The sequence below is a fragment of the Mirounga angustirostris genome, unplaced genomic scaffold (genome assembly GCF_029215605.1).
Source record: "Mirounga angustirostris isolate CCGP_5_RB_7025 unplaced genomic scaffold, mMirAng1.0.hap1 SCAF_10, whole genome shotgun sequence".
NCBI lineage: Eukaryota > Metazoa > Chordata > Mammalia > Carnivora > Phocidae > Mirounga > Mirounga angustirostris.
Window position 1 is genome coordinate 92,378,216 of NW_026991718.1, and position 19,985 is coordinate 92,398,200.

Below are 19,985 nucleotides of genomic sequence, written 5' to 3' on the forward strand. Positions count from 1 at the left end.
AAAATGTGAAACTTACTGTCAAGTTTTTCCACCCAGGGTCATTATTTAAACGATCAGCTATGTAATAGCGAAGGCATTTAGCAAGATTGTCCATGAACTCAGTTCCCTAAAATGATAGAAAGAAATAAATTAACCTACCATTTAAGAGTTAGCAACAGCTGGTAAAGTATGAGACTACTTACTGGTGTAATACAGTTGCTGTCAAATCTTTCTTTTATTTCTTCTGGAGGAAGAAAGCCACCTAAAGGAAAAAGAGGCAATGTTTTGTTCTCCCCATAAAAAGTCAGGTATTAAGTATTTCAGTATTAAGCCAGAACAACAAAAACGAGTCCAAATACAAAAGAAAAGGAAATATTGTCATCTGAGCAACAAATGTTTCCCCTTTGGGGAAGAAAATAAGATTCATCCTCTCAAATTTAATATAAGCTTTAACATGACCATCAAACAATATATGATATACAAAAGATACTATAGTTATATAGAAATATGAAAATGATGACATTCTTCATAATGCCCTCTGCAGCAGAACATAGACATAGACACACACACACACACACACACACGTTAGGAGTTCTCATTTTGATAGTAATTCCTGAGATAAACGTACCTTAGGAAAAATTAAAGTGCTGAGTTGTTTGTTTTTTAAAGATTTTTGTTTGTTTGTTTATTTATTTATTTGAGAGAGAGACAGAGAGTGCGTGCGTGCTCACAAATGAGTGGGGGGAGAGGGAGAGGGCCAAGCAGACTCCCCACTGAGCAGGGAGCCTGACGCAGGGCTTGATCCCAGAACCCTAAGATCATGACCTGAGCCAAAGAAAGATGCTCAACCAACTGAGCCACCCAGGTGCCCCTAAACTGCTGAGTTTATAACAACTTTATATAAGAAATAAAATTATCAGCTGCAATATAAAAGTCCTATTTGTCCTCTGTATCACTGATTAACTTTTTTTAAATGACAAATATATTTAAAAGCATCTTCAAGAAAGAAGACATCTTTAAAATCAAAGACTATCTTTTATAAGTACAAACAGGTTTTAAGCATATTACAAGCTGCAGCTAAAGTAACTATATAGTTGCACACTTCCAGCAAATTAAAACAGAAAATGTATCCTAATTGTAGGCCTGAGCGGACTACACTATGGTATCTTCTTTTACCTGCGAAGTACAGTATCTTGAGCCAATAAATTGTGGCTTTCCTGGTCTACCACACTGCCTCTGTAACAAAACACCAAACAAATCACCCTGCTACAACCACACCCCATCTCACAGACAGGTGTCTTGGCAGAGAACTGTTCCCATGGAGTATCTAGACTCCCTGACCTTCCTCCCCTCTGAGACTTCATCAACTTCTACCTGTGTATCCAACAGGAATTTCAAGCTCTGGGGAACTGCCAAGATGATCACACTCCACCCCTCCCCCAAATCAAGGGAACCCTTGGGTACTTCACCGCCTCAGTGCCTGTTGCATCCACCTCCACTGAAGTGTGTCTGACTCAGTGAAAGCCTGTAAATACGGAGCACATCATCCCGGGCTTCCTCTTACAGACCTCTGAGTTCTGAGGGGAAGTAATAAGCAAGCTACCCAGACTGATTTAAGGAAAATGTTTACAGAACTGTAGCTTTCTAACAGCCCCCATAGAAAACAAAAGTAAGAGGCACTCTTAATGTATTTCTCCTTTACAGATACAACAAATTAGCTTAAGAGCTGTGCTTGCCTTGAAAGGGGCTGACAATCTGCTCTCCCTACCAGTTTCCTCCTTTTATTCCTAAGTTTCCCTTTTACTACAGAGTTGGGAAAAGAAACAAGCTTGTTAGTGGGAATGAAGGATTCCATTAACTACTTTTTGACAGTGAACATAAATTTTCCTCAGATATTCTAGATCCTAATTAAATTAAAACTATACCTACTATGAGCGAAAGTTGACACCTCTCCCCCCATTCTATATACATTTCATAAGAAGTCCAAGTTCAAGATGCACATTCTTTACCTTTTGCCAATATTTCTTCCCTGACTCGCTGCTTCTCCACTGCTGCTTCCATTCCTTCTTTTGATGCTCTGAACCTTCTGGAACGCTGCTGGTTCATTTTAGCACGTGGTGCCTAAAAACATTATTTCATAGTCATATACTACTATTTAAAATACGTGTAACGAAATCTGTACATTATTTTCAATCAGTTGTTCTTATAAAAATAGTACACTAAAATGGAAAAGTAGTATATCTAATAATCCTTTCATGACGGATAGTAAATCCTGAGAACTTAAATTTGGATCAAGAACTTAAAAGCTGACCTCAGGTAAGTGAGTGACATATCAAATGGACAAACACCCTAAGAAGCCACTTAATACTGCAGAGCCCACAACCCAATGCCACTTCTACTGGGCTATGGTGCTTCAAGGCACCCAAGAAGGACAGCTCACTTTACTCAAAGACCCAGCCAGCACGCAATGAATAGTTACTAGTATAGAACCAGGATCAGGAAGACCTTATGTCCATGCCTAAAAGGAAGGATGGTCTCCAAATGAGATTCACCATGCCCCATAAAAGCAAAAGAATACTACTTAATCTGTAGGACCTCAAGGCACTTCTATATTGTATTTCCCACAATAACCACTCTGTCTCTACAAGAAAGCAAAGCAGGTAAAAAGGGAACAAGGTTTTAACTGAAAAAACTTTTGAATTACTCTGACCAAATATAATTTAAAATCACTGGATAAGCTTGAATGAAATGAACTGGACTCTCAGGTTCTGAAACTCCTGAACTGAGTTTTGGAGTTGGAAGGGACTCAAGTATCCTGTCTACATAAAATAAGTTATTTAAATTCTCTTTTAAATAGTTTCCTTTCCTGTAAATAAGCCTAACTCGAAGTACCAAGTTCTTTGATCCACATTTATATTTCAACAAAAACATGTTACACACCTGAGCATACAGACAGACAGACAGACAGACACTCACACAGGTATGCATACAGTTTATACTTGTTCTAGCAGTAAGGGCACAGTAAATGTAAAGTGACAGATTTTCTTCAAGAACTTTCACTAATATGAATTGGAATATGCTCCAAATAAGATATTCCTGTTCCCTCTACTCGTCACTGCACTTTAACTGCAACTTACCAAGTTATCAAGTATCGCTTCTTGGCCTTTTGGCTAAGATCAAGTGTACCAAGTTATCAAGTAGCTAAGATTTTTCATTGCATAAAGAGAACCTCACGGAAAAGTTAATCTTCTTGGACCCAAAGTTTTCTAGACCTTCAAAATCATTCCATTAGCCATTAGGGATTACTAAATCTAAAAGAAAGATAATCTATCTGTATACAGCTAAATAAATTTTAGAGTTACGATTTATCTTAATTTTCCTTGAACGCTGATATACAGTTTGCTGGTTATTTATAAGCTAAGCTAGCTGAGAGCTGACCTATCATCCTAGGTCAGTAAGTTATCGCCCTCTTAAAGCATTGTGAGGACTACTCACTGCCCATAGGAGAAAATCCAAACTCTTAAGCATGGCAATAAGGCCTTCTCAAGACATTGCTCCCTTTCCAATCTAAAACACCTGTAATTGCCCAAATGTGTTAGTGTGGTCAAAGGCATGGGAAGTGTATTTACTGGGCCCATTTGAGAAATCCAGAAGGTCTTCCCTCTTCCTATCTATTCCACTGATCCCCCTCCACTGCCCACCAATCTCCTGTTACTCTTCATGCTTCAAGAAATGAGACAAAAGTCACCTCCTATCTCCCAACTCCCTTACTAGCACTGATTTCCTCTTCCCTCACACCCTGCATGTGTTATCTAGTACCTATAAAGCCCACAATTAACTACCTTGCTCATTTATCTCTGTCCCATTAGTGGTAAGTCCTTCAAAGAAAGGGCAGTCACCATTATCCCCAGTAGCTCACAGTATCTGGCACAAACAGGTACAAGAAATGTCTGAATGAATGACTGAAGGATCAGGCTGCCTGTCTGAAGTTCACCACAGTCAACATTTTTCGTTATTTAGCTGACTTTCACTCTAGACACTCAGAACACAGCAAAAACAAAGACAGAGGATTCTAAGTTAACTTTTTTAGCCCTTACCACTCCATCGATTGCCATGTAGAGAAGTCGTCTTGGTCTTACAATATTGAAAAGTCTGTCAATGTACTCAAAAATTGCAACCATCATTTCATCCTCATTTTTTGGTGCTGGTCTACAAGGACAAACAAACAACGTAATAAAATACAATACTCCCCTGTAACTTCTGCTATCATGACAGTGACAAAAATGGGTTACGTACTTGTCTTCGGGATGAGTACAAGGATGGATGATTCCATTCATATCCAAATACAGATTATCAAACTCCACATCATTTGGATTTGGTTTACTGGCATCAACAGGAACTTTTACACCATTGCATTCTTTTGGCTATGAGAAAGTGACAATAATAGTTTAATTGTTCAAATCTAAAATTAACACATCCTAGGCTCAGTATGAACCCGTTTCACTTCTGAATTGGAAATAAAACACTTAAAGTCATCTTTAAGTTGTAAGATAAGAAATGATTTTACTCCTTAAAGCAAACTAATGCAGATATTTTATCTGTGGAAAGCGGATAGCTTCCAACACAAGTTAATCTCAACTATGTGAGGGATATTTATCAAATGCTCAAATCGTTCAGTTGTTGAAGTGAGAAACCACGGGAGTCATCTTAGAATTCTTCCCCAACCCCCCCCCATTATCAATCAACAATCCAACTGCCAACCTGATCCAACAATCCAACCTGATCCAACAATCCAACCTGAAAAAGGTCTCTCAACTTCATTTCCTCTTGGCCCCACTGCCATGACCATGCCATGAGGTAACAACACTCACCTCAAAGATCAACACTTACTAGCCTTCTGTCCTGCCACAGTATCATTCCAGCCAACCCTATCTCTTCTAAGTTCCTAGAAAACCCTCTTCCATCTCCCAGTGCCTCTATATACTGTTTCTCCTGCATTCCTGACCACACCCACTTCCTGAAACCTTACTAATTTTCCACAGTCTAGACTGAGATGGAGTCACTCATTTTATAACTCTTCGTACACACCTCTCAGAAAACTAACTGTTCCTCCTTCTGCATTTATTTATTTGAGAAAGAGAACACAAGTGGGCAGAGGGAGAGGGAGAAACAGACTGCCCGCTGAGCAGGGAGCCTGACATGGGGCTCGATCCCAGGACTCTGGATCATGACCTGAGCTGAAGGCAGACACTTAACTGACTAGCTACCCAGGCACCCCCAACTGTATTTTTGTAATAAATATTACCTTTGTTTTTTCTTCCAGAGCTTCAGTGAATGATTAGAATATGAGATCAGATTTTTACTGTTAGTAAATGTCATTTTTAAAAAAAAGTTCCCTAACACGCATAAAGCATACAAAGCATCATTTGTAACAGCAAAAAATTGTGAACTTAAAAGTCATCGTATACATCATAGATGAGCCTCAAAAATATTTTAAGTGAAAGCCAATGACAAAAGACCACAGAAGATCCCATTTATATGAAAAAATCCAGAATAGATAAATCTATAGAGACAGAAATAGATGAGTTTCAATTCGGGGGGTGGGGAGGGAGGGTGATAGGAAATGAATGCAAATGAGTGCAACATTTCTTTTGGGAGTGATAAAAGTTTTCTAAAATTAGGTAATGGCGACAATCTGTATACAAGCCACTGAATTACACACTTTAAACAGGTGAATTTTATGGCATATAAATTACACCTCAAGAAGACTATCAAAAATAAATAATGAAAGGTCAACTTAATTAGGGGGAAAGAAAGAGTCCACAGAACGGATTGATAAACTGTGGATGTTCATATACTGGAGTGCCAGACACAAGTGAGAGTCAAAGAAACAGAGCAGGACAGTCACAAATATATTGCTGAGCCAAAAACAAACAAACAAAAAACAAAACCAAAAGCCACCAGGCTTCAGAAGAATACATACAGTACCATTCATAGAAAGTTATAAAATAGACTGATTGCTAGCAATGAAACTGAATCACTAGGGATGCCTGGGTGGCTCAGTAAGTTTAGTGTCTGACCCCTGATATTGGCTCAGATCATCATCTCAGGGTTGTGAGATCAAGGCCCAAGTCAGGCTCTGTGATGGGTGTGGAGTCTTCTTAAGATTCTCTCTCTCCCTCTCCCTCTGCACTCCCCCCCAACCCCCATACTTAAAAAGTTAACACCTATTCTTCTCAAACTATTCCAAAAAAACTAGAAGAGGAAGGAAAGCTCTCAAATTTATTCCCGGAGGCCAGCATTACCCTGATACCAAAAGCAGATTAAAAACACTACCAAAAAATAAAACTACAGGCCAATATCTCTGGTGAACATAGATGCAAATATCCCCAACAAAATATTAGCACACCAAACCCAACAATACATTTAAAAAATCATTCACCATGATCAAATAGGAGTTATTCCAGAGATTCAAGGATTCAAGGATGGTTCAATACTCATATATCAATGCTATATCACATTAACAAGAAAAAAGAAGATATACACCATGCAATCATTTCCATAGATGCAGAAAAAGCACTTGATATCAAATATAACATCTACTGATAATAATAAAAAAAAACACTCAACAAAGTAGATTTAGAGAAAACACACCTCCACACAATAAAGACCATATGGGGGTGCCTGGGTTGCTCAGTGGGCTAAGCATCTGACTCTTGAAATCAAGCCCTGCATTGGGCTCTGTGCTCAGTATGGAGCCTGCATGGGATTCTCTCTCTCCCCCCTTCTGCCCCTCCCCTGCTCAAAAAAATAAATCTTCAAAAAAATAAAAAATAAACACCATATATGGAAAAACCCACAACTAACATCATACTCAATGATGAAAACCTGAAAGCTTTTCTTCTAAGATCAGGAACAAGACAAGGATGTCCACTCTCACCACTTTTATTCAACATGATACTGGAAATCTTAACCACAGCAATCAGACAAGAAAAAGAAATAAAAGACATCCACATTGGTAAAGAAGAAGTAAAACTATTACTGTTTGCAGATGATGATATTATACACAGAAAACCCTAAAGACTCCACCAAAAAACTACTAGAACTGATAAATGAATTCAGTAAAGTCACAGGACACAAAATTAATATACAGAAATCCATTGTATCTTATACACGAATAAGATTTAATTATTTAATTATTTATTTGACAGAGAGACACAGCGAGAGAAGGAACACAAGCAGGGGGAGTGGGAGAGGGGGAAGCAGGCTTCCCAAGGAGCAGGGAGCCCGATTCGGGGCTCGATGCTAGGAACCTGGGATCATGACCTGAGCAGAAGGCAGATGCTTAAAGACAGAGCCACCCAGGCGCCCTGAAAGAGAAATTTTTTGAAAAAACTCATTTACAGTTGCACCCAACATAATAAAATCCCTAGGAATAGGGGGGCGGAGCAAGATGGCGGAGGAGTAGGAGACCTGGATTTCCTCTCCTCTCAGGAATTCAGCTGGATAGGGATCAAACCATTCTGAACACCTACAAACTCAACAGGAGATCGAAGAAAAGAATAGCAACAACCCTCTGAACAGAAAAACGACCACTTTTTGGAAGGTAGGACGTGCAGAAAAGTGAATCCGAGGCGATATTCGGGAGGATAGACGGCGGGGAAGGGGCCTGCATCAGCCGCTTCTGGCAAGTGATAGAGCCGCGGAGCACAAAATGGGAACTTTTAGAAGTCTACTCCGCTGAGGGACGTCACTCCGGTGGTTAAGTGGGGGGTGGAACCCTCGTGGGACAGTGTGGTCTCAGGACCCTCGGGGTCACAAAAGACCGGGAGTGCCTGAGTGCAGCAGAGCTCCCAGGTATCGGAATAGGGAAGCTGGCTGCAGAGACAGAGCCCAGGCGCGGGCTCTCAGCTCCGAGTTACCATAAACCGTGATCCGCGGCAGTCTGGCCACTGCTCCTCCAGCAGGGACCCAACAAGCGGCAGATCTGGGGAGACTCCCGTTCATCCCCCGGGGAGGAGCGGCGCGGGAGCACACCGCAGGGATCTGCTGGGTTTGGAGACTCCACCCGGGGTCGGGTGCCAGAGATAGAAACGCGCAGTCACAGGCCGGGTGAGCATGGAGTGCGGCCGGAGACAGGGGAGACGGGAGTGACTAACGGCTTTTCTCTGGGGGCTCACTGAGGAGCAGGACCTGAGTTCTCGGCTCCTCAGAGGAGGAGACTGGGAGGCCGCTATTTTCACTCTCCGCCTCCAAAGCTGTACGGAAAGCCTGCAGGGAACAAAAGCTCTGGAGAGCAAACCCGAGCAGATTACTTAGCGCTGACCCGGCAAGAGTGGGGCATTCCGCCTCTGGCAAAGACATTTGGAAACCACGGCAACAGGCCCCTCCCCCAGAAGATCAGCGAGAACAGCCAGCCAAGACCAAGTTTACCGATCAATGAGAACGGCCGAACTCCAGCGCTAGGGGAATACTGCACATAGAATTCATGGCTTTTTACCATGATTCTTTAGTCTTTCAAAGTTAATTTTTTTTTAACTTTTTTTTTTTGAACTTTTCTTCCTCCCTTTTTCAACCAACATCTTTTCAATCCCTTTTTTAAAAAACATTTTTATTTTTCATTTTTAGAGTCATACTCTATCCCATCATAGTAGTTACCCATATTTTTGGCATATATGTAAAAGTTGCTCTCTTTAAAATTTTGGCATAGTTTCTAACAGATCAAAATATACCCTAAATCTCTAGTGTATGGCTTTGTTCTACTCCCCTGCCTGATCACATTTTTTTTTTAAATCCTCTTCTTTTTTCAAACAACTTCTTATCAATTCCTTTGATTAAATTTTTTACAATTTCCATTTTACAGTCATATTCCATCCCTTATTCATATCAAACCTTATTTTTGTACATATGTAAGTTTTTCTTTCTTTAAAATTTTGGGAGGCACTTTCTTCTAAAAGACCAAAATGCACCCAAATCCAGTGTGTGGCACTGATCTATATACCAGCCTGATCATATTTGATCACATTCTGTTGTTTTGTTTTGTTCTGTTTTTGTTTGTTTTTATCTTTATCTTTTTCTTTTTCTTTTTTTTCTCTTTCGTTTCTTTTCCCACTGCTTCAGGTCTTTTCTGATTTGTTTAGAGTATATTTTCTGGGGAAGTTGTTACCCCGCTAGCATTTTGTTCTCTCATTAATCTATTCTCCTCTGCACAAAATGACAAGACGGAAAAAATCACCTCAACAAAAAGAACAAGAGGTAGTACCGACTGCCAGGGACCTACTCAATACGGACATTACTACGATGTCAGATCTAGAGTTCAGAATCATCACTTTAAAGATACTAGCTGGGCTTGAAAAAAACATGGAAGTTATTAGAGAAACCCTTTCTGGAGAAGTAAAAGAACTAAAATCTAACCAAGTAGAAATCAAAAAGGCTATTAATGAGGTGCAATCAAATATGGGGGCGCTAACTGCTAGGATAAATGAGGCAGAAGAGAGAATCAGTGAGATAGAAGACCAAATGATGGAAAATAAAGAAGCTGAGAAAAAGAGAGATAAACAACTACTGGATCACGAGGGCAGAATTCGAGAGATAAGTCATACCATAAGACGAAACATTAGAATAATTGGGATCCCAGAAGAAGAAGAAAGAGAGAGAGGGGCAGAAGGTATAATGGAGCAAATTATAGCAGAGAACTTCCCTAATTTGGGGAAGGAAACAGGCATCAAAATCCAGGAAGCAAAGAGAACCCCTCTCAAAATCAATAAAAATCAGTCAACACCCCAACATCTAATAGTAAAACTTACGAGTCTCAGAGACAAAGAGAAAATCCTGAAAGCACCTCGGGACAAGAGGTCTGTAACCTACAATGGTAGAAACATTAGATTGGCAACAGACCTATCCACAGAGACCTGGCAGGCCAGAAAGGACTGGCAGGATATATTCAGAGCACTAAATGAGAAAAATATGCAGCCAAGAATACTATATCCAGCTAGGCTGTCATTGAAAATAGGAGGAGAGATAAAAAGCTTCCAGGACAAACAGAAACCAAAGGAATTTGCAAACACGAAACCAGCCTTACAAGAAATCTTGAAAGGGGTCCTCTAAGCAAAGAGAGAGCCTGAAAGCAATATAGACCAGAAAGGAACACAGACAATATACAGTAACAGTTACCTTACAGGCAATACAATGGCACTAAATTCCTATCTTTCAATAGTTACCCTGAATGTAAATGGGCTAAATGCCCCAATCAAAAGACACAGGCTATCAGACTGGATTAAAAAACAAGACCCATTGATATGCTGTCTGCAAGAGACTCATTTTAGACCCAAAGACACCCCCAGATTGAAAGTAAGGGGGTGGAAAACCATTTACCATGCTAATGGACACCAAAAGAAAGCTGGGTGGCAATCCTTATATCAGACAAATTAGATTTTAAACCAAAGACTGTAATAAGAGATGAGGAAGAACACTAAATCCTACTTAAAGGGTCTATCCAACAAGAAGATCTAACAATTGTAAATACCTATGTCCCTAACATGGGAGCAGCCAATTATATAAGGCAATTAATAACAAAAGCAAAAAAACACATCAACAACAATACAATAATAGTGGGGGACTTTAACACCCCCCTCGCTGAAATGGACAGATCGTCTAAGCAAAAGATCAAGGAAATAAAGACATTAAATGACACACAGGACCAAATGGACTTCACAGACATATTCAGAACATTCCATCCCAAAGCAACAGAATACACATTCCTCTCTAGTGCCCATGGAACATTCTCCAGAATCGATCACATCCTAGGTCATAAATCAGGTCTCAACCGGTACCAAAAGATTGGGATCATTCCCTGCCTATTTTCAGACCACAATGCTTTGAAACTAGAACTCAATCACAAGAGGACAGTAGGAAAGAACTCAGATACATGGAGGCTAAAGAGCATCCTACTGAAGAATGAATGGGTCAACCAGGAAATTAAAGAAGAATTAAAAAAATACATGGAAACCAATGAAAATGAAAATACAACTATTCAAAATCTTTGGGATGCAGCAAAGGCAGTCCTAAGAGGAAAGTATATAGCAATACAAGTCTTTCTCAAGAAACAAGAAAGGTCTCAAGTACACAACCTAACCCTACACCTAAAGGAGCTGGAGAAAGAACAGCAAATAAAGCCTAAACCCAGCAGGAGAAGAGAAATAATAAGGATCAGAGCAGAAATCAATGAAAGAGAAACCAAAAGAACAGTAGTAGAGATCAGCGAAACTAGGAGGTGGTTCTTTGAAAAATGAACAAGACTGATAAACCCCTGGCCAGACTTACCAAAAAGAAAAGAGAAATGACCCAAATCAACAAAATCATGAATGAAAGAGGAGAGATCACAACCAACACCAAGGAAATACAATTATAAGAACATATTATGAGCAACTCTATGCCAGCAAATTAGATAACATGGAAGAAATGGATGCATTCCTAGAGATGTATCAACTACCTAAACTGAACCAGGATGAAATAGAAAACCTGAACAGACCCATAACCACTAAGGAAATTGAAGGAGTCATCAAAAATCTCCCAAAAAACAAAAGCCCAGGGCCAGATGGCTTCCCAGGGGAATTCTACCAAACATTTCAAGAAGAATTAATACCTATTCTTCTGAAACTGTTCCAAAAAATAGAAATGGAAGGAAAACTTCCAAACTCATTTTATGAGGCCACCATTACCTTGATGCCAAAACCAGACAAAGACCCCATCAAAAAGGAGAATTACAGACCAATAACCCTGATGAACATGGATGCAAAAAATCTCACCAAAATACTAGCCAATAGGATCCAACAGTACATTGAAAGGATTATTCACCACGACCAAGTGGGATTTATCCCTGGGCTGCAAGTTTGGTTCAACATCCGCAAATCAATCAACGTGATACAATACATAAACAAAAGAAAGAACAAGAATCATATGATCCTCTCAATAGATGCAGAAAAAGCATTTGACAAAGTACAGCATCCTTTCTTTTCTTTTTTTTTTTTAGAGAGAGAATGAGAGACAGAGAGCACGAGAGGGAAGAGGGTCAGAGGGAGAAGCAGGCCCCCCGCTGAGCAGGGAGCCCGATGCGGGACTCAATCCCTGGACTCCAGGATCATGACTTGAGCCGAAGGCAGCCGCCCAACCAACTGAGCCACCCAGGTGCCCAATACAGCATCCTTTCTTGATCAAAACTCTTCACAGTATAGGGATAGAGGGTACATAGCTCAATATCATAAAAGCCATCTATGAAAAACTCACAGCGACTATCATTCTCAGTGGGGAAAAACTGAGAGCTTCCCCCCCAAGGTCAGGAACATGGCAGGGATGTCCACTATCACCACTGCTATTCAACATAGTATTGGAAGTATTAGCCACAGCAATCAGACAACAAAAAGAAATCAAAGGCATCCAAATTGGCAAAGAAGAAGTCAAACTCTCACTCTTTGCAGATGATATGATACTTTATGTGGAAAACCCAAAAGACTCCACCCCAAAACTGCTAGAACTCATACAGGAATTCAGTAAAGTGGCAGGATAGAAAATCAATGCACAGAAGTCAGTGGCATTCCTATACACCAACAAGACAGAAGAAAGAGAAATTAAGGAGTTGATCCCATTTACAATTGCACCCAAAACCATAAGATACCTAGGAATAAATCTAACCAAAGAGGCAAAGGATCTATACTCAGAAAATGATAAAATACTCATGAAAGAAACTGAGGAAGACACAAAGAAATGGAGAAACGTTCCATACTCATAGACTGGAAGAACAAATATTGTGAAGATGTCAATGCTACCTAGAGCAATCTACACATTCAATGCAATCCCCATCAAAATACCATCCACTTTTTTCAAAGCAATGGAACAAATAATCCTAAAATTTGTATGGAACCAGAAAAGACCCCGAAAAGCCAGAGGAATGTTGAAAAAGAAAAGCAAAGTTGGTGGCATCACAATTCCAGACTTCCAGCTCTATTACAAAGCTGTCATCATCAAGACAGTATGGTCCTGGCATAAAAACAGACACATATGGAACAGAATAGAGAGCCCAGAAATGGTCAACTGATCTTTGACAAAGCAGGAAAGAATGTCCAATGGAACAAAGACAGTCTCTTTAACAAATGGTGTTGGGAAATTGGATAGCCACATGCAGAAGAATGAAACTGGACCATTTCCTTACACCACACACAAAAATAGACTCCAAATGGTTGAAAGACCTCAATGTGAGACAGGAGTCCATCCAAATCCTAAAGGAGAACACAGACAGCAACCTCTTCGACCTCAGACACAGCAACTTCTTCCTAGAAACATCGCCAAAGGCAAGGGAAGCAAGGGCAAAAATGAACTATTGGGACTTTATCAAGGTAAAAAGCTTTTGCAAAGCAAAGGAAATAGTCAACAAAACCAAAAGACAACCGACAGAATGGGAGAAGATATTTGCAAAAGACATACCAGATAAAGGGCTAGTATCCAAAATCTATAAAGAACTCATCAAACTCAACACCCAAAGAACAAAGAATCCAATCAAGAAATGGGTAGAAGACATGAACAGACATTTTTCCAAAGAAGACATCCAAATGGCCAACAGACACATGAAAAAGTGCTCAATATCGCTCGGCATCAGGGAAATCCAAATCAAAACCTCAATGAGATACCACCTCACACCAGGCAGAATGGCTAAAATTAACAAGTCAGGAAACGACAGATGTTGGCGGGGATGTGGAGAAAGGGGAACCCTCCAACACTGTTGGTGGGAATGCAAGCTGGTGCAGCCACTCTGGAAAACAGTATGGAGGTTCCTCAAAAAGTTGAAAATAGAGCTACCATATGATCCAGCAATTGCACTACTGGGTATTCACCCCAAAGATACAAAAGTAGGGATCCGAAAGGGTATGTGCATCCCGATGTTTATAGCAGCAATGTCCACAACAGCCAAACTGTGGAAAGAGCCAAGATGTCCATCGACAGATGAATGGATAAAGAAGAGGTGGTGTATATATTTACAATGGAATATTATGCAGCCATCGAAAGGAATGAGATCTCGCCATTTTCAATGACGTGGATGGAACTGGAGGGTATTATGCTGAGCGAAATAAGTCAAACAGAGAAGGACATGTATCATATGACCTCACTGATATGAGGAATTCTTAATCTCAGGAAACAAACTGAGGGTTGCTGGAGTGGGGGGTGGGGTGGGAGGGATGGGGTGACTGGGTGATAGACACTGGGAGGGTATGTGCTCTGGTAAGCGCTATGAATTGTTCAAGACTGTTGAATCTCAGATCTGTACCTCTGAAACAAATAATGCAATATATGTTAAGAAAAAAAAAGAAGATAGCAGGAGGGGAAGAATGAAGGGGGGGAAATTGGACAGGTAGACGAAGCATGAGAGACGATGGACTCTGAAAAACAAACTGAGGGTTCTAGAGGGGAGGGGGGTGGGAGGATGGGTTAGCTTGGTGATGGGAATTGCGGAGGGCATGTTCTGCCTGGAGCACTGGGTGTTATGCACAAACAATGAATCATGGAACACTACATCTAAAACTAATGATGTAATGTATGGGGATTAACATAACAATAAAAAAATTTAAAAAAAAAATCCCTAGGAATAAACTTAACCAAGAAGGTGAAAAAAACCTGTGCTCTAAAAACTATAAAATATTGATGAAAGACTGAAGATGACCCAGATATTCCACGCTCAGGGACTGAGAAAACCAATATTGTTAAAATGTCCATACTATCCAAAGCTATCTACAGATTTAATGCAATCCCTATCAAAATACTAATAACGTTGTTCACAGAACTACAACAAATAAGACTAAAGTGTGTATGAGATCACAAAAGACCCCAAATAGCCAAAGCAATTTTCATACAGAAGAACAAAACTTCAGGTATTACAATCCCAGATTTCAAGATGTACTACCAAAGTGTAGTAATCAAAACAGTATGGTACCGGCACAAAAAGAGATATAGATCAGTGGAACAGAACAGAGAACCCTGAAATAAACCCATGCATATATGGTCAATTAATCTATGACAAAGAAGGCAAGAATATACAATGGGGAAAAGACAGTCTCTTCAACAAACAGTGTTGGGAGAATTGGACAGCTGCATGCAAAAAATGAAACAATCATTTTCTTACACCATGCACAAAAATAAACTCAAAACGGGTTAACGGGGGCGCCTGGGTGGCTCAGTTGGTTAAGTGACTGCCTTTGGCTCAGGTCATGATCCTGGAGTCCCAGGATCGAGTCCTGCATCGAGCTCCTTGCTCAGCAGGGAGTCTGCTTCTCCCATTGACCCTCCCCCTTCTCATGCTCTCTCTCTCTCTATCTCATTCTCTCTCAAATAAATAAAATCTTTAAAAAAAAAAACAAAAAAAAGAACGGGTTAACGAAGGACCTAAATGTGAGATCTGAAACCATAAAACTCCTAGAAGAAAACACTGGCAATAATTCTCTGAGGTTGGCCATAAAAATAGTTTTCTACGTATGTCTCCTCAGGCAAGGGAAACAAAACAAAATTAAACTGCTTGGACTATACCAAAACAAATGTTTGCACAGTGAAAGAAACCATCAACAAAACAAAAAGGCAACCTAGCAAATAGAAGATATTTGCAAATGATCTGTCCTATAAGGGGTTAATATCCAAAATATATAAAGAACTTATACAACTCAACACCAAAAGAAACCAAATAATCCAATTTAAAAATAAGCAAAGGTCCTGAATAGATATTTTCCTAAAGAAGACCTACAAATGGCCGACACAGGAAAAGATGCTCAACACCACTATCAGAAAAATGCAAATCAAGGGCGCCTGGGTGGCTCAGATGGTTGGGCGTATGCCTTAGGCTCAGGTCATGATCCCAGGGTCCTGGGATAGAGTCCCACATCGGGCTCCCTGCTGGGCGGGGAGCCTGCTTCTCCCTCTGCCTCTGCGTGTCTCTCTCTCTCTCTCTCTGACTCTCATGAATAAATAAATAAAATATTAAAAAAAAAGAAAAAAGAAAAATGCAAATCAAAACCACAATGATATTCCATGCCTGTCAGAATGGCTAAAACCAACACAAGAAATAAGTGTTGGCGAGGATGTGGAGTAAAAGGAATCCTTCTGAACTGTTGGTAAGAATGCAAAGTGGTGCAGCCACTGTGGAAAACAGTATGGAGGTTCCTCAAAAAGTTAAAAACAGAATTACCATATGATCCAGTTAATTCCACTACTGGTATTTACCCGAAGAAAACAGAAACACTAATTCAAAAAGATATATGCACCCCTATGTTTACTGCATTATTTACAACAGCCAACATATGAAGTGACCCAAGTGTCCATCCACAGATGGATAAAGAAATTGTGATATATATATATGTGTACACACACACACACAATATTAGCCATTAAAAAGAATGAGATCTTGTCATTTGCCAACAACATGATGGACCTAGAATATAATGCAAAGTGAAATAAGTTAGACAGTGAAAGATAAATACAATATGATTTCACTCATATGTACAGTTTTAAAAACAAAACAAAAGACAAAAAGACAATCAAATAAGAGACTGTTAAATACAGAGAGCAAACTCATAGTGGCCAGAGGGGAGGTGGATGAGGGGATGGGTGAAACATAAACGGGATTTAGAATGCATTACACCCTGATGAGTACTGAGTACTGTATAGAATTGTTGAATCATACTGTACAATGAAACTAACACTGCGTACATCTAAATAACACTGTGTGCTAATTATACTTCAATTAAAAAATAAAATAAAAAGCTGTTGTAAAAAACATTTTTTAAAACACCAGCCTTGGGGCGCCTGGGTGGCTCAGTCGTTGGGCGTCTGCCTTCGGCTCAGGTCATGGTCCCGGGGTCCTGGGATCAAGCCCCACGTCGGGCTCCCTGCTCGGCGGGAAGCCTGCTTCTCCCTCTCCCACTCCCCCTGCTTGTGTTCCCTTTCTCGCTGTGCCTCTCTCTGTCAAATAAATAAATAAATAAATAATCTAAAAAAAAAAAAAAAACAAAAAAAACCACCAGCCTTTTAATACATGACAAATGAAAAAAATAGACCATTCAACAGTAAAAGTAAAGACTTCAATATTCCACTTTCAATAATGAGTAAAACTAGACCGAAGATCAATAAGGAAATAGATGACGTGAACACTATTAACCAACCACATCCAACAGATTTCTAAAGAACACTCCACCCAACAACAGAATATACATTCTCAACTGCATACGGAACATTTTCCAGCAGGCCAAACACTAGGCTATAAAACAAATCTCAAGAAATTTAAAAGCACAAAAATAATTCAAAATGTGTTCTCCAGCCACAATGAAATGAAATTAGAAATAAAAGAAATCTGGCAAACTCATAAATATGTGGAAATTAACACACTCATGAATGAATAACCAGTGAATTGAAGAAATCAAAAGAGAAATCAGAAAATACTTTGAGGGGCGCCTGGGTGGCTCAGTTGGTTAAGCGGCTGCCTTCGGCTCAGGTCATGATCCCAGAGTCCTGGGATCAAGCCCCACGTCGGGCTCCCTGCTCAATGGAGAGTCTGCTTCTCCCTCTCCCTCTGCCTGCCTCTCTGCCTACTTGTGCTCTCTCTCTCTCTCTGTCAAATAAATAAAAAAAAAAAAAAAAAGAAAGAAAATACTTAGAGATGAATGAAACTGAAGATACAGCATACCAAAGTCTAGGGTATAGCATCAAAGCAGTGTTCAAAAAAAAAACATAGCTGTAAATGTCTATATTAAGAAAGACCTCAAATCCATAACATAACCGTGCATATATACACCTTGAAACACTAGAAAAATAATAGCAAATTAAACTCAAAGCCAACAGGAGAAATGACATTAGAGGAAAAATAAAATAGAAAATAAAAAGATAAAGAGAAAAAACCTATGAGACCAAAAAATTGGTTCTTTCAAAAGATCAACAAACCTTGTCACTTTGACCTAGAAAAAGAGAAGATTCAAATTACCAGACTCAGAAACAAAAGAGAGAACGTTACTGCCAACTTTACAGAAACAAAAAGGATCATGAATAGTACACCAACAAATCAGATAACTTAGATGAAATGTACAAATTAATAGAAAGACAAGCTACGGGCGCCTGGGTGGCTCAGACGGTTAAGCGTCTGCCTTTGGTTCAGGTCATGATCCCAGAGTCCTGGGATCGAGTCCCGCATCGGGCTCCCTGCTCCTTGGGAGCCTGCTTCTCCCTCTGCTTCTCTCTCTCTCTCTGTCTCTCATGAATAAATAAATAAAATCTTTAAAAAAAAAAAAAAGGAAAGAAAAAAAAAGAAAGACAAGCTACAAAAATGACAAAAGAAATAATCTGAATAAACCTGTATGAGGCAAAACCAGTAAAAAGAAAAAGAAAAAAGAAAAGAACTACCCACAATTAAAAGCCCAAGCTTAGGGATGCCTGGGTGGCTCAGTTGGTTAAAAGCATCTGCCTTCAGCTGAGGTCATGATCCCAGGGTCTTGGGATCGAGTCCTACATTGGGCTCCCTGCTTCTCCCTCTGCCTGCTGCTCCCCCTGCTGTGCGCACCCACTCTCTCTCTCTGTCTCCTGACAAATAAATAAAATCTTAATTAAAAAAAAATAATAAACCCAACCCTAAATGATTTCTCCACTAAATTCTACCAAAGAATTAATACCAGCTCTTCACAAATTTTTCCAAAAAAAGGGAAGAAATACTTTCCAACACATTTTATGAGGCCAATATTATCCTGATAACCAAAACTAGACAAAGATATCACAAGAAAACAAAACTACAGACTCTTATGAACATGGATGTAAAAGTCCTCAGCAAAATACTAGCAAACTGAATCTGGCAATATATGAAAAGAATTATACAGCATGACCAAGGTAGGACTTACCTAGCAATGCAAAGTTGGTTTAACAACAAAAAATCAATTAATGCAATACATAACATGAATAGAATGAAAGACAAAAATCACATGACCAACTCAATAGATATAAAAATGCATTTGAGAATATCCAACACCCTTTCATGATTAAAAACAAAAACCAAACAACTCAAAAATCTAGGAATGGAAGATAAGTGCCTTACATAAAGGGCATCTACAAAAAAAACCAGTTGACATCATACTTAATGGTGATGAAGTAGATGGTTTCCCTTTAAGGTTAGGAACAAGGCAAGGATGTCCACTCTTTGCCATTTCAATTCTAAACTGTCATGGAGGTTCTACCCAGGGCAATTAAGCAAGAAAAAGAAGGAAAAAGCATCTAGATTGTAAAGGAGGAAGTAAAACTCCTTATTTGCATGATGTGATCTCGTATATTAAAAATCCTAAGGAAGCCACTAAAAAATTATTAGAATGAGTTCAGCAAGGCTGCAGGATACAAGATCAATATAAAAAAAGCAATTTAATTTCTATACACTTGCAATGAACAATTCAAAAATAAGAAAATAATTCCAGTCATAATAGTATCCTAAAACTAAAATTAATCAAAGAAATGTAATCTATACTCTGAAGTGGATTGTAAAATTCATATGCAATTGCAAGAAAGCCAGAATATAGAAAATAATCCTCAAAAAAGAATAAACTAAAGGACTTATAATTCCTGATTTCAAAATTTACTACAAAGCAACAGTAATCAAGACACTATGGTACCAGGATCCCAGGGTCCTGGGATCGAGCCCCACATCGGGCTCTCCGCTTGGCAGGGAGCCTGCCTCTCGCTCTCCCTCTGCCTGCCGCTCCCCCTGCCTGTGCTCACTCTCTCTCTCTGTCAAATAAATAAATAAATAATCTTTAAAAAAAAAAAAAACTACAGTGAGATATCAACTTCACACCCATTAGAATGGCGAAAATAAAGTCAGGTAACAAGTGTTAGTGAGAATGTGGAGAAACTAAAACCCTGAAACCCTGCTGGTGGGAATTAAAATGCTGCAGCCACTTAGGAAAACAGTCTGGCAGTTCCTCAAATAATCAAACATAGAGTTA

At 39.5% G+C, this 19,985-nt stretch overlaps 1 protein-coding gene across 2 annotated transcripts in view; it reads right to left on the reverse strand.

The window, feature by feature from the left end:
• XRN2 (5'-3' exoribonuclease 2) overlaps nucleotides 1-19,985 on the reverse strand; it is an 82,147-nt gene that overhangs the window by 53,917 nt on the left and 8,245 nt on the right. For both annotated transcript variants that reach the window (XM_064572730.1, XM_045885354.3), the window contains exons 2-6: nucleotides 4,276-4,403; nucleotides 4,077-4,188; nucleotides 1,989-2,100; nucleotides 183-241; nucleotides 17-106 (exon numbers count right to left, since the gene is read on the reverse strand). In XM_064572730.1, the coding sequence (XP_064428800.1) occupies nucleotides 17-106; nucleotides 183-241; nucleotides 1,989-2,100; nucleotides 4,077-4,188; nucleotides 4,276-4,403 (501 nt within the window). The remainder of the gene's footprint in view (nucleotides 1-16; nucleotides 107-182; nucleotides 242-1,988; nucleotides 2,101-4,076; nucleotides 4,189-4,275; nucleotides 4,404-19,985) is intronic.